General features: G+C 38.2%; 1 protein-coding gene across 3 annotated transcripts; it reads right to left on the bottom strand.

The window, feature by feature from the left end:
- Nucleotides 1–1,156: 1,156 nt before the first annotated feature.
- CLEC12A (C-type lectin domain family 12 member A) lies at nucleotides 1,157–13,760 on the bottom strand. 3 transcript variants are annotated; one of them, XM_004006880.5, is made up of 6 exons: nucleotides 13,560–13,760; nucleotides 9,042–9,140; nucleotides 8,193–8,360; nucleotides 6,625–6,785; nucleotides 4,457–4,560; nucleotides 1,157–1,438 (listed from the first exon to the last, which is right to left on the bottom strand). In XM_004006880.5, the coding sequence occupies exons 1-6, from the start codon at nucleotides 13,648–13,650 to the stop codon at nucleotides 1,264–1,266; spliced, it is 798 nt and encodes a 265-aa protein (XP_004006929.3). In that variant the 5' UTR covers nucleotides 13,651–13,760; the 3' UTR covers nucleotides 1,157–1,263. The 3 variants fall into 3 exon arrangements, with proteins under 3 accessions (XP_004006929.3, XP_042103487.1, XP_027821658.1); XM_027965857.2 differs by lacking the exon at nucleotides 1,157–1,438 and adding an exon at nucleotides 1,541–1,722; XM_042247553.1 differs by lacking the exon at nucleotides 8,193–8,360.
- Nucleotides 13,761–15,367: the final 1,607 nt, after the last annotated feature.

The raw sequence follows: 15,367 nt of genomic DNA, 5'->3' as shown, positions 1-15,367 counted from the left end.
CTGCAAGGAGATCCAACCAGTCCATTCTGAAGGACATCAGCCCTGGGATTTCTTTGGAAGGAATGATGCTAAAGCTGATACTCCAGTCCTTTGGCCACCTCATGTGAAGAGTTGACTCATTGGAAAAGACTTTGATGATGGGAGGGATTGGGGGTAGGAGGAGAAGGGGACGACAGAGGATGAGATGGCTGGATGGCATCACTGACTCGATGGACATGAGTCTGTGTGAACTCCAGGAGTTGGTGATGGACAGGGAGACCTGGCGTGCTGCGATTCATGGGGTCACAAAGAGTCGGACACGACTGAGCGACTGAACTGAACTGAACTGACAAATTATATTGATTTTATATAAAGAATTATCTACAAATAAAATCTTATTTCTGTCTCTTTTTTAATATTTTTAATCTCTTTCTTACTTTATTTCACTTTCAGGACCTCCAATAGACAGTTGAGGTTGTTGAATAGAATAACCGATAATTTCTATATTCTTCCAGGTTTCAAAGAAACCTTTCACTCTTTTACTAGAAATATATTATATAGGGGTTTCTGTTACTGCTTTTGTTAGTTTTTTTTTTTTTCTGTTCTCTTTTTAATGTTAACATTCTTTATCAGATTAGAGATATCTTCTGCTTCTAGTTTTCCAAGAGATTTGGTGTTGAACTTTATCTAACATTTTTTCTATATCTATTGAAATGGGACTGTATTCTCTTTTTTATTTTTTTTTCCCCGAAAGTAAGTAAATCAACTTGTATTCTCCTAATTGGTAATGATGGTATTATCTTCTTTGTATATTCCAAGATTTCATTTTATTTGATTTTCTGTAAAGTTTATATTTACCTTATTTCTGGAGAAGCAAGAAAAAATAGCATCTGTTTTCTGTGTATGCTCAGTCATATCTGACTTGTGACCCCATGGACTGCAGCCCACCACGTTCCTCTGTCCACTGGAATTATCCAGGCAAGAATACTGGAGTGGGTTGCCATTTCCTCCATCAGTTTTCTCTATTTTCACCCAAAATACTATATTTATGTTCAGCAGTATCTGGATTGAGTGAATGAAACATAAATTATAACTCTGACGTTAGGCTCCATTCACTCAGCAAATGAAGGAAAAGAAGAAAGTTTGAAAATGTAAATTGTTAGGAGGGAGGCAGAAATGTAGTCTTACTGTGTCTTTATTCTATTGGTGTTGTCAACAAGATGTATGGTCCCCAAAGTGTCCTTTAAGTGCAGGATAATACTTGGGACAAAATAATTGCACTAACTACTTTCTTCTATCCAAGACTTCACTCATTAGTATACTCTCAATTTTCACTGATTGAGCAAGCTTCTCACATACAATATTTTTAGTATCAGTACACTTAGCATAAAAAAAGGATGCATACTGTATGTATCCACAATACATCTTATCACTTATGACACTTGTATTTCTTGTGAACCTGAAAGAGAAAATGAAGAATTACACTTGGCAAGTCAAACATTTGAAACACAGTCCCAGAAAAAAAAAAAATCACTTTTCCAACATACCACTGCTCCTATGGTCTGTGTTGTCTAAAATAAATTTTAATTATTATTTAGAATGGCAAGTGTACAAGTTACTTATTTTTATGGACAAATGTGCATTGTCACACACTCCTGATTTATCTCAGGCTTTTCTAGTTTCTCACAGCTGGAGTATTTGTTGTCCTCTTCTTCCAGACCTAGCACCTCCCTTCCACAGTACCTAGTATGAGTAAAGTAATGCAATTCCATTAGATTCTCTGGGAAAACTGGGCAAGTAATAAATTTTGAGGCTGCCCTCCTCAAATATTTTTCATAATCACCAAAATCAGAAATTAACCTCATCTGTGATACCTTAAGCTCAGCATCATCTCCAAGTAACATTTCCCTCAGGCATTTTCCAGAAATTTTACGATGAAGCCCTGAATGATTGCCAGCTCCTAACATAAGATGACTGATGAGGGACTATAGATTAAAGATAAATTTTTAAACTGAATATATTATCTTTGGGGAAAAAAATGTAGCATCACCACTTGGATCAGTAACTAATGATTATTAATAAATAAGTTCCTCAAATAACTTTAATTTTCTATTTGAAATAGCATAAAAAGATTATTCACTACAGATGGTGATTGCAGCCATGAAATTAAGACGCTTATTCCTTGGAAGGAAAGTTATGACCAACCTACATAGCATATTCAAAAGCAGAGACATTACTTTGCCAACAAAGGTCCGTCTAGTCAAGGCTATGGTTTTTCCTGTGGTCATGTGTGGATGTGAAAGTTGGACTGTGAAGAAAGCTGAGTGCCAAAGAATTGATGCTTTTGAATTGTGGTGTTGGAGAAGACTCTTGAGAGTCCCTTGGACTTCAAGGAGATCCAACCAGTCCATTAAAAAGGAGATCAGTCCTGGGTGTTCTTTGGAAGGACTGATGTTAAAGCTGAAACTCCAGTACTTTGGCCACCTCATGTGAAGAGTTGACTCATTGGAAAAGACTCTGATGCTGGGAGGGATTGGGGGCAGGAGGAAAAGGGGATGACAGAGGATGAGATGGCTGGATGGCATCACCAACTCGATGGACAAGAGTTTGGGTGAACTCCGGGAGTTGGTGATGACAAGGAGGCCTGGCATGCTGCAATTCATGGGGTTGCAAAGAGTCAGACACGACTGAGTGACTGAACTGAACACAGATTATATTAATCCTAGCTCATTTCCAGGAACAAATCCCAAAATAACATCAAAGATTTAAAAAGAGGAATTACATATATTATACGTACATGATACATATAAAAATGTATTATATACATATACTAGGATATGTTTCTATTTCTATATTATTTCTTGTGATTTGAAATAGCTACTGCGTTTTCCATCCCATTATAGTTTACTTTCCCATTAGCAATAATTGCAAATAAACACAGGGAAGCTCTATTTTTTGAAACAAGATTCCATCTATACTGTCCCTTTATGCTCACACTACCTTTACTTCTAGAATTTCACTCCAAATGAGATCTTTAGAATATACTTCTTTCTCTTCTTTGTACAGATCTTATCCCCTGTTTGGAGGAGGGCATGGCAACCCACTCCAGTATTCTTGCCTGAAGAAATCCTATGGATGGAGGAGCCTGGCGGGCTACAGTCCATAGGATCACAAAGAGTTGGACAGGACTGAGCAACTAAGCACATCTCCTGTTCTGTGCTATCATTGCAGACTGACAAAGATAGAGCTGCACTATCTTTATGACCCATATTCCTACACATACTATTTCTATCTGATGGAAAAAAAACAAGCAGGACACAACAGAACAATAACCAAAACACAACCAAAGATTCTATTTGCTGCCTTGCTGAACGTCGTGTATATGGAAGAATCTCGGGGTTAGATTCAGAGTGGCAGCACCCCAGCACATAGGTATTGAGCTCACTCCAGCTTCATGTGTCCTCAACAAACAAATCTGTACAAATTTGTGAGATTGTAAGGGCATCCAGTGGGCTTCCCCGATGGCTCAGTGATAAAGAATCCATCTGCAATGCAGGCGACCTGGGTTCAATCCCTGAGTCGGGAAGATCCCCTGGAGTAGTGCATGGCAACCCACTCCAGTATCCTTGCCTGGGAAATCCCATGGACAGGGGAGCTTGGCAGGCTACAGTCCATGGGGTCACAAAGAGTCAGACACAACTTAGCGACTAAACAACATCTGGCGGATTGAGGCTGTTTCTTTCTTTAGTTGAATCCTGCCTGCTTCCTAAATTTAAGGAATTATAAAACAAATGAATTTTGGCATGATTTTTATATATGCTTTGCCCCCACCCATTATAAGCAGAACAAATACAACATATGAGTCCATTTATACTGGCATATTTATAACCAATTTCTTACTCTGTTGTGCAACAAAATATTTTTTATATCATGCCCATGTTCATTTTATTCTCTTTACCAAAAATGCTCTTCTAGTCAATCTCTAAATTTTTTATTCAAAAACGTCCACTTCAAATTTGAGTTATAACATAAATTTCAAAGACAAAATCTATTTTTTTGTTATTCTATGTATTCTTACTGGAGCATTTACACGTTTCATGATTTTCATCTGTTGAATTAATTTGTCTGTGCATCCAATCAATGGTTAAGTAACAAAAGGAAGAATCAATCTTTCACTTGTTTTAGAATCCTAGCATTGCACAATTTTAAGTACATATTCAAGCCCAGTGACCTGTGTTGACTTCTATAGTTTTCTTAGATAAAAGCATTATTCACAGAAATCCTCCCTTATTTGGCTTGTAGTTGTCAAAATAATGGGAAGACATTTGCAATAATTTTCTCATTATTAAACACATCATAAAAGTCTGATGGAAAAGCGTTCTTTGAGGATACAATTTCAGTAGAAGCTACAGTGCTCCTGAGAAAATTCACCTTTACTGAAACCAGCTATTAAAATTCAACAAGAATAAAAACTTACCAGTCGAAGGGGATACTTGTATCCAAGTTTCCATATTTTTTGTTATCTTTCCTGGGAGATAATCCCAACCAATAGTGATTTAACTGAAGAGATTTTATAAATTCCTATAGGAAACAGAGGTGGCTTGTTAAAATCATTGTCTTCCTTTTCTGTAAATTACCTCACAGTGTAATTTCTTACAAATTACTATGTCAAGGTGACATTTTTGACACTTTTCTACTATTTTCTATGCCATTAAAATAAATTGAGACAGAATGCCCCTTACTGCAAGATGTCTCTCAACATTTATATCTGTTACTATCTGGGGACAAAGAGATGGTTCATCGTCAAAAACCCAAGTTAAGAGAAACATGAGTATGAGAAAAATGTAATAAGGTCAGAGGAGAATGGTTATAGATTAGAATTCAAACCCAGTTCAGAGATTTGTAGCCAAAGTAATAGTTGTTTGTTTGTTTGTTTGTTTTTAATTTTCTTATATGCCAGTCATTTGTTAAGCAAATAACTATGAAAGGATCATTTGAGAATAATAAGACTAGGCAGAAACTAGATTGATTTCCCCCTTTTTATAAAGAAGAAAAAGAATTCTGACAGTAAGGAAGTTGAGACTTTTGAAAAAATATACTTTTGTTTTAAAATAAATATGGGATTATTATCTGAAAAACCACAAATGCCAATGAATAAGTAAACTCTAGAGAGTTGTTGTTGTTATTGTTTAGTTGCTAAGTCATGCCCAACACTTTTGCGACTCCACAGACTATAGTATAGCCCACCAGGTTCCTCTGTCCATGGAATTCTCCAGGCAAGAATGAATACTGGAATGGATTGTCATTTCCTACTCTAGGGGATCTTTGCTACCCAGGGGTCAAACCCACATCTGCATTGGCAGGTGGAGTCCTTAATGCTGAGCCACCAGGGAAGCCCAAAATATGTGTGTGTGTGTGTGTGTGTGTGTGTGTGTGTGTGTTAGTTGCTCAGTTGTGTCCAGCTCTTTGAGACCCCATGAACCATAGCCCACCAGGCTCCTCTTTCCATGGGATTCTTTATATTCTCCAAAATATAGAGAAATAATTTAAATATTAGGAAAAAATAAGATAAATAACTAGATCTTTCAGAGAATTCACTTTTCCTGGGACCCAGGAACTCAGTGCAATATATCTGCTTGGCACTTGCCTTTGCCATCTCTCTTTTATTTACTTATTTGGCCCTGATGTGCCACACAACTTGTGGAATATTAGTTCCCCAACCAAGGATCGAACCTGGGCCCATAGCAGTGAAAGAACCAAATCTTTTAAACTACTGGACCTCCAGGGGATTCCTGTTTGCCACCTAATCTTAATTCTTGTGTTCAGTTGTTCAGTCACATCCACCTCTTTGTGATCCCATGGACTGCAGCACGCTAGTCTTTCCTGTCCTTTGCTCTCTCCCAGAGTTTGCTCAAACTCATGTCCATCGAGTCAGTGATGCCATCCAACCATCTCATCCTGTCTTTGCCTTCTTCTCCTGCCTTCAATCTTTTCTAGCATCAGGGTCTTTTCCAATGAATCAGCTCTTTGCATCAAGTGGCCAAAGTATTGGAGCTTCAATCTCAGCATCAGTCCTTCCAATGAATATTCAGGGTTGGTTTCTTTGAGGACTAACTTGTTGGATCACCTTGCAGTCCAAGCGACTCTCAAGAGTCTTCAACACCACAATTTGAAAGCATCATTATTCTAGTATATGTAGCCTTTTCCTCTTAGTTAAAAAAATGCAAATGCAAAAGGGTGGAAACAGTGAACCTACTTCTGTGTAATTTTACAGAATTGGTAAGACTAAAGAATAATTACAAATCTTCTGTTTTTAGATAAATGCTAAAACCGATGTCCTGAGAATTGATTCTAAAGTTCTAGTTTGAAATATTTACAGACCTAAAGATTCTGGGGGCTCCATGTCTACCATCTGCCCATCAGCCTCTGAGAATCCGCTGATGCTAAAGTGCTAAGCTAAAGTTTCACATGGCCTGTCTTGGCTCGATATGAGTATACTAAGTTCCATTCACCTCATACCCCAACTAAAATAAGCCAGATTCATGTCTGGACTAATACAAATCATCCCCAACATGTCTCCCCCCTCTATTCTATGTTGGGGAAAGTGACTTCTTCCCTTACAGGCAGAGATCCATGCGATCTTACCAACACCCTTTTGCTTTTAATCGTCAACAGGCTGGCATTGTAGTCAGAACAAATCTCATCACTCTTTTGCCATGTTTTCCGATGTTGGTAGCCAGATAGTAGAAGGTAGCAGTTGTCATCATGCCACATCCACTCCTCTGGACAAGGTTTACATTTGTTCCCTGGAAGAAAAGCATACTTTGGTTTGGTTGTATAGATGTCTTCATAGTTCTTACTATTCCCATTGTTCTCTCAGTTTACAAAAATAAAGCATATTTACTTGTCTTTCTTCTTCTAACACCAAAAGTGAAGAAAGTAAATCTTGTATTCCAGGCTCCCATGTACAACCACAACGTGTCCAAAACATAATTTGAACACATTTGAAATTAAACACCTGGATTTCAGTCTATTTTCCAGTCTCAGGAGCCCTGATTAGCAATTAATTCATCTCCTTCTTTCCCTTTGTCATTTTGTGTATTTCTACATGGCAATAAAGGCCAATCACAAGACATACTGCCTTTTCCAACTAGAGCATTTCCAGCTCTTGACTTGTTGAACATTCGGGAGACTTCTTAAGATGACAATATGTTTTAGTTATAATAACTATAGAAACTGTTAGAGATATTAAAAGACTAGTGCCTCCCAATTCCAAAGGTAAGACTAAACTTGAATTTTTTTTTTTCTATTATCTCATCAAACATTGAGTGACATTTAGGAACAAGGTCATCTGTAAAAAGGTGACATATCTTCTATCGCTCTTCTTTTTAAAAAACAAAGAGGTGATCTAATTTCCCTGGTGGTCCAATGTTTAAGAATCCAACTTCAAATGCCAGAGACATGGGTTCAATTCCTGGTCCTGGAAGATTCCATATGCCATGGAACAGCTAAGCCTGTGCACCACAACTACTGAAGCCCAGGCTCCACAATAAGAGAAGCCACTGCAATGAGAAGCCTATGTACTGCAACTAGAGTGTAGCCCCTGTTTGTCACAACTAGAGAAAGACTGCACACAGCAGCAAAGACTCAGTGTAGCCAAAAATCATACAGTGCTCAGATGGGCCTTATGCGTGCTCAGCTGTGTCTGACTTTTTGCAACCCCATGGATTATAGCCTGCCAGGCTCTTCTGTCCATGGGATTGTCCCCACAAGAATGCTGGAGTGGGTCGCCATTTTCTCTTCAGGGGATCTTCTCTACCCAGGGATCGAATTCACACTTCCTGCATTGCAGGTGGATTCTTTGCCACTGAACCCCACAGAAAAATAAATTAAAGAGGTTATCTATCCTTTCTTCCTATATTCTATTGACTTCAGTGCCCAAAATAGTAGTAGTAAATGTCAGGTTACAGAAACTGCAGACCATATTATATTTTAGTAAGTATCATATCCTGATAATTTGGGAATGATAGTTATTTTTCTGTTTTTCTTCTAACTGCACAGAAACATCAATGGGTCTTCAATCAACCACATTTAATTGTTTTTTCCAAATAATAATTTCCTGGGAAAGGCTACTAGCTTTTGATGAAGTGATCAAGTGACTCCAAGGTTTAGTTCATTGTCTAATAAATAACTCAGAAAGAAATAAGGATTACCTTTGTTTTTTATATATAACTCACGACATAATTTGGTGGCTATTTCTTCAAGTTTGATAGAAAGGTTCCTGATTTTCTGGGAACTATTTGTGTTTTGCATGAGTTGTAGAGACATATTTCTTTGAAGTTCTTCTTTGAAATTTTGTAGCTTATTCAATTTTTCCATGCCTGTCTTCAAAGTTATGTGAATGTCAGATTTAAAAAAAAAAAAAAGAGAGAAATGATAAAAAAAATTGCAGTCCCTCAGTACAACCATCATCTCCTTTCTGCTGAATTAAGAGTATTAAATGTCTAGGGAAGCAGTTATTTCACAGAAGTAAGGGAAAGAGACTGAGTACATATGCCCCTATTTAGAGGACAAGAATAGAGGCACAGACATAGAGAACAGATTTATGGGCACACCTGGGGAAGGAAAGGGTGAGATGAATTGAGAGCGTAGCATTGAAACATATACATTACCATATGTAAAATAAACAGGTATTTACATTTAAATGCTATATATAACATGGGGAACTCAGCCAATGCTGTGTGCTAACCTAGAGGGGAGGGATGAGGTGTTGGAAGGGAGGTTCAAGAGGGAGGGGATATATGCATACGTATAGCTGATTCACCCTGTTGTACAGCAGAAACCAACATAACATTGTAAAACAAGTATCCTCCAATTAGAAATAAAATTTTACACTTAAAAAACTTTAATTGTAAAATTTTAAAATAGACTAAGTACCATGTTTTAACTGCCTAGTTTTAAGTCTCTTTGTGGACATATCACCTATTCCAAGACTTCGATTCAAAGAGCAAAACTCACTTCTAAGTGTTTTCCCTGGCAGTAAAAACATGGGGAATACATACATATGCCTCCTAAGACTCCCAGGCCAATCAGCAGCAGAAGGCACAGGACAGTCAGAGCCAAGGCTCTTTGACGCCATACATGGGAAGGAACAGGTGGCTCTGTGGGAAGCAAAATTAGTAAAGACACTTAGAGTGGTGTACATTTTAATTTGATTCATGTGTTCATTTATGTTGTCTTTATTTCTTTCCTCATAGGTCTGTGGTAAAGGAATGTGTTTTGCTAGAAACTCAGGGCATTTAAAAATAACTTTTTAAAGACTAAGTCAGTCAAGAAGTCAAAAACGTTTTGTTAATTGTTTTGCATGCAAACTGGTTTTCAAAGCAGAAGCTTGGGATTGATAGGCTGATTCAAGAAACAGAAGCAAAAATGGGGCTGAAAAACAAGTGAAAATGTGCTGACCCAAAGGGCCAAGAAAGGGCTTCCCAGGTGGCTCAATGGTAAAACTCTGCCTGTCAAGCAGGAGATGCGTGAGGAGTTACGGATTCAGTCCCTGGGTTGAGACGATCCCCTGGAGAAGGAAATGGCAACCCTCTCCAGTATACTTGCCTGGGAAATACCATGGACAGAGAAGCCTGGTGGCTACAGTCCATGGGGTCAAAAAAGAGTCAGACATGACTGAATGACTAAACAACAACAACAAAGGGAAAGGAAATCCAAAAAAAAGAAGGACCATGTGTATATGTATTCCTGATTCATTTTGCTGTAACACCTGAAGCTAACACCACAGTGGAAGCAATTTCACTCCAATAAAAATAAATAATAAATCTATGAAAAAGAGAAAGAAAAAGAAGTGAGAAGACCAATTAATCTGAAAAAAGATGTATCTTGTCTGTACAAAATTGGGGAAACTGAGCAACAAGCAGCTAACAGCAAAGTCAATTTAAGTGCTCCTTCCTTGAGTTGACAAATGTAGGGTATCAGAGAAAGTAATTTCCTTGTCTATGCTTTCCCCAGAAAATACTGACAGTTTGGCTGTGGAGCATACATGAGAAAGTGTCCCTGAAATGTCTCTGGGTGTTCTCCCATCAGCCAGTTCTTAGGTTAGACCAAATAGTTTCCTCAGAATTTTTTCATGCTTTGAGCAGCAAACTTTGATTAATGTTTCTTTTTTGTTGAACTATGAACATTTGTTGAAAAGATCATTTCCCTACTTAAAAAAAAAACTCAAGAAATTGTAAACTTTATATTATGTTAATTGCTATTAAATTACTATGTGATTTAAATAATCATTACTTGTATAAATGGATACTAGATATTTCTTGAAAATATAATTCAGAGATAACATAACCTTACTATAATTACTATACTGTGCCTATGTCCTTCATATCACAGTTGGTGATACCATGATACTATGAAATATAGAGAGAATTGAAAATGAAATATGAAACAATGTTTTTAGACCTTGGACAATAGTTAACAGTGAAAGAATTACATAGTCAAGATCATTTCTAAGGTCAGAAGCATGACTTCAAGTGCTATTATTTTTACAGACTTTTTCTAATTTATTTATATATTCAGTTAATCAAAAGTAATTGAATATCTCTGTACACTGGACACTAGTCTGGATACTAACAATACAGAAGTGAACAAGACATACCAGTCCCTGCTTTCATAGGAGACAAATTTTAATTATGAGTGAGCTGAGAGATATCTCTAACTGTTAAATGGTATGCTCAGGTTTGAAACTGAGCTATATTATAAAGAGCATTTAGTCAGAACTTATGGCCCCTGGGAATGAGAAATCAGAGCAAAGAAACTGCAGATAGCAAGAACACCTAATTCAAAGACTCTAATTTGGAGAAAAGTTTTACCTGTTTGAAAAAAACAGAAAAGATCCAGAGTGACTAAAGAATTGTGGCCAAGGTGAGAAATGATGTTCAGTTCAGTTCAGTCACTCAGTCGTGTTCGACTCTTTGCGACCCCATGAATCGCAGCATGCCAGGCCTCCCTATCCATCACCAACTCCCAGAGTTCACTCAAACTCATGTCCATCAAGTCAGTGATGCCATCCAACCATCTCATCCTCTGTCATCCCCTTCTCCTCTTGCCCCCAATCCCTCCCAGTATCAGAGTCTTTTCCAATGAGTCAACTCTTCACATGAGGTGGCCAAAGTACTGGAGTTTCAGCATTAGCATCATTCCTTCCAAAGAATACCCAGGGCTGATCTCCTTCAGAATGGACTGGTTGGATCTCCTTGCAGTCCAAGGGACTCTCAAGAGTCTTCTCCAACACCACAGTTCAAAAGCATCAGTTCTTCAGCGCTCAGCCTTCTTCACAGTCCAACTCTCACATTCATACATGACTACTGGAAAAACCATAGCCTTGACTAGACAGACCTTTGTTGACAAAGTAATATCTCTGCTTTTGAATATGCTGTGTAGGTTGATCATAACTTTCCTTCCAAGCAGTAAGCATCTTTTAATTTCATGGCTGTAATCACCACCTGCAGTGATTTTGGAGCCCCCCAAAAATAAAGCCTGATACTGTTTCCATGAGAAATGATGTTTGAAGTGGTCAAAGGAGAAGTCAGGAGACAGATTAGAGCAGAGATGTGACTGTCACAGTGGGTCAGGGAGGAGGTCATCCATGACTGAAACAAGGATGATCCCCATGGAACACTGGTAGAGACCTGGTAGAGTTAGATGAGAAGAGAGAGAGGGATGACTAGGAGTCTGTGACCAAAGACAATGGGTTCAACGAGTTGAGCTGTGGAAGGAGATGAAGAAATGGAGGGAAAATGGAGAGACTTAAGTGGTCAAGTGAGGATTATTATTATTATTATTAATAGGAATAGGATATGGCAACCCACTCCAGTATTCTTGTCTGGACAATCCCATGGACAGAGGAGCTTGGTGGGTTACAGCCCATAGAGTTGCACAGAGGCTACAGAGTTGGACACTACTGAACACACATATACATATATTGGCAAATGAGAGTAAACTGGGTTTGAGAGTTTGTGCATTTTTCATGTGGCAATGTTCAGCTGCTCAGATGGGGCACAAAGTGGGTAGATATTTAAGAATTGGAATTTTTCAAGGAAAAAGCACAGGGAGGGAGCATATGAGACTAAGGGGTAGATGTTAAATAATACAAAGTTTACATAATACTATATAAACTTTAAGCTGAATAATAAGAAAATTAGACAAAATTGAGAAAGCCAACAAGACATGGATTTGAGATTTTTTTCGAGTCAATTTCTGAAGTGGAAATTTAGGATAAGGACAATTAGTAGGACAGAAAATGAGATAGAATGTGATGAGATATGTTAAGAGCAATTATGGTATATTAAGTTCATGATATGTTCTGTTCCTCTCAAACCATATAAAAGGAGAAATACCAACAAGGAAGTTGACAGAAAGTATTGTAAATCCTTAACTTCCAGTCCTTAAAAAAAAGTTTGTGTTAGAGGAAAAGGCCACAGAATTAAGCTGTTATCCCTTCTCAGGATTTACAACGCTGATGATAAATGGACCCAAGATTCAACAATGAAAATGCTGTTCACAATAAAGTTAGAACTTCAAAGAATGCTACATTTTGGGGAGGGGGAGAACACTTAAAGACTACATGAGAATTTTTCTATTAGTTCCCTCTCCTAATTTCACTGTTTCTACCAACTTTTCGTGTTATCCATATCCAACTGAACTGAACTGTTTAATTTATGCACACTGATTTTAAGTTTGCATATTCTGGGACAGATTTCATCCAAAAGATTAAATGCCAGGAAGCAGAAGCTACATACAACTGGAGAAATACAGGATTATGAATAAGATGGAAATTACAGTATAGAAAGTAAACACAATAGTCCATTTATCTCAGAAATAAATTAAGATTAAAGAATATCAAATTTCCTGGCACAGGATGAATTTGAATGTGTCTCTTCTATGTTTCTTTATCTCTTTTCTTCCTTTAATACTTGATGTATCCTTTCATTTAATTTAACCTCTTCTGTATTTTAGCAAATTGGGAAAAGATCTCCAAAAAAAGTAGAAAAATTTTTAGAGTTTAATATAGACTCAGTTTGGTAAAAAAAAAAAAAATCAGATGCAATCCTCTAAAGTTCCTCTCTCTCTCTCTCTCTGTCTCTAGTATCTTGTGCACCAGACACACACACATACACACTAGCATTTATTTAGAAAAAAGAAGGTACAAAGCCTTGACTTTCTTGGACAGCACATGTTCATTTTTCCATGGCTTCCTTTCATGGGGGAAAAATGTTTCACAATCTAGTCATATGAAAATATTATCCTATCATAATTATGTTGATTGTGATATGAAAAAAAAACAGAAAATTTGTAAAAGATTAAGTGTCCAGTACATTGATCATTGTCTTAAAAAAACTTTACAGTCATTTTGTATGGACATTTTGGTATTTTGGGTAAAATTAAGATGCATAATTAAAAATTCAAATAGAGAGATCATTGCCAATTCACTAACATCCAAGGGGAATCTACTCAACACTTCTGCCACTTTGTACACCCTGACCACATTACAACACATCTGTAGCTCAAAATCTTACCTTCTTTCTCAAATTTGTCAAACTTCTGGATATTTTCTGTCTGACTGGAGTCCTGGAATTTTAGATCTGCGTAAGTAACTTCTTCAGACATTGATGTTATGCAAAGAAAGCCCAACAAACTGGAAAAAAAGGAGAGGACAAAGTAATAGAGTTGGCTGATAAACAGCTGTAATTTCAGTGTCTGTTCATAAGCCAACGTTTAAACATATCTTTAAACTTCTGTTTTTTAAATCCACAGTACCAGTCACTCACAGCTCCGGAAATGAGCTGCTATACATGACCGCAGAGAAGAACAGAGAGCATCTTTCTTCCTCTTATTTCTTCCCTTTCTCATTTCTCTGAATCTACGGACCACAGAAAGTGGTTTTTAAAATTGTGTTTGGGTATTATTAGCATTGGGCAAAGGGGCACAGATCAGCATGGTGTAAATATAACATGGAGTTTCTTGGAGAAAAACTCTCAAGGAAAAAAATAACAGAAAGGACATGACCCTCAAACTCTCACTAGTGTACAGCAGTGATTTGGCATAGATATTCTGTATGTGTCTTGGCAAGGGTCTTAATAGATTTGCTTAGCTGGCAGATCACACATGTGCAGAGAGAGGGAGAGCAAAAGCCCTACCCCAGGACTTCCCTGGTAGTCCAGTGTTTAAGAATCCACCTTCCAACACAGGTGACATGAGTTCAATACCTGGTCAGAGAACTAAAACCCCACATTTGTTTAGTTGCCAAAGTCACGTCTGACTCTTTTACAACCCCACGAACTGTAGCCTGCCAGGCGCCTCTGTCCATGGGAATTTCCCAGGCAAGAATATTGAAGTGGATTGCCATTTCCTCCTCCAGGGGCTCTAACCTGCGTCTCCTGTATTGCAGATGGATTCTTCACCATTAAGCCACCCATTCCACATGCTGTAGAACAATTAAGCCCACGCACCACAGCTACTGAACCTGCATGCTCTGGAGCCATGCACCACAGCTAGAGAGAAGCCCACGTACCAAAACTAGATAGTCCGTGCACTGCCAGGAAAGATCCCGCATGATATAATGAGGATCCCATGTGAGGTGACTGAGAGCCCATACAAATAGATGGATAATTAAAAAAAAAAAAAAAAAAGAAAAGCCTCACCTCTACACCCTGATACCCAGGTACAGGATAGCCTAAAAGGGCCACGGAATGCCTAGTTTCCCTAATAACAAAAAATATACTAAGGGATCTAGAATAAAACCATACCAGGGAGCATGCATATTGATGGCTATGGTCAGTATACCAAAAGTCCCAGAAATAGCTTTGCAGGTTAGGAGATTAGCAGACTTTGGATCCTTGACAAAAGGTCCATGAGACATTTGGTCCATGCCAAAAGTTTCTTGACATTTTCCTCCTATCCAAAATGTCCATGACTACATTTGTGCTGTGCTGTGCTTCAGTTCAGTTCAGTCACTCAGTCGTGTCCGACTTTTTGCGACCCCATGAATCACAGCACGCCAGGCCTCCCTGTCCATCACCAACTCCCAGAGTTCACTCAAACTCACGTCCATCGAGTCAGTGATGCCATCCAGACATCTCATCCTCGGTCGTCCCCTTCTCCTCCTGCCCCCAATCCTTCCCAGCATCAAAGTCTTTTACAATGAGTCAACTTTTCACATGAGGTGGCCAAAGTACGGGAATTTCAGCTTTAGCATCATTCCTTCCAAAGAAATCCCAGGGTTGATCTCCTTCAGAATGGACTGGTTGGATCTCCTTGCAGTCCAAGGGACTCTCAAGAGTCTTCTCCAACACCACAGTTCAAACGCATCAATTCTTCAGCGCTC

This window comes from Ovis aries, chromosome 3, assembly GCF_016772045.2.
Source record: "Ovis aries strain OAR_USU_Benz2616 breed Rambouillet chromosome 3, ARS-UI_Ramb_v3.0, whole genome shotgun sequence".
Taxonomy (NCBI): domain Eukaryota; kingdom Metazoa; phylum Chordata; class Mammalia; order Artiodactyla; family Bovidae; genus Ovis; species Ovis aries.
This window is presented reverse-complemented; position numbering and strand designations above follow the sequence as displayed.

Coding starts and splice junctions, on each gene's coding strand:
- CLEC12A (XM_004006880.5), bottom strand. CDS start 13,650: ATGTCTGAAGAAGTTACTTACGCAGATCTAAAATTCCAGGACTCCAGT. Junction 9,141..13,559: donor TGACAAATTTGAGAAAGAAG/GTAAGATTTTGA, acceptor TGCTTCCCACAG/AGCCACCTGTTCCTTCCCAT. Junction 8,361..9,041: donor GGGAGTCTTAGGAGGCATAT/GTATGTATTCCC, acceptor CTTTGAAGACAG/GCATGGAAAAATTGAATAAG.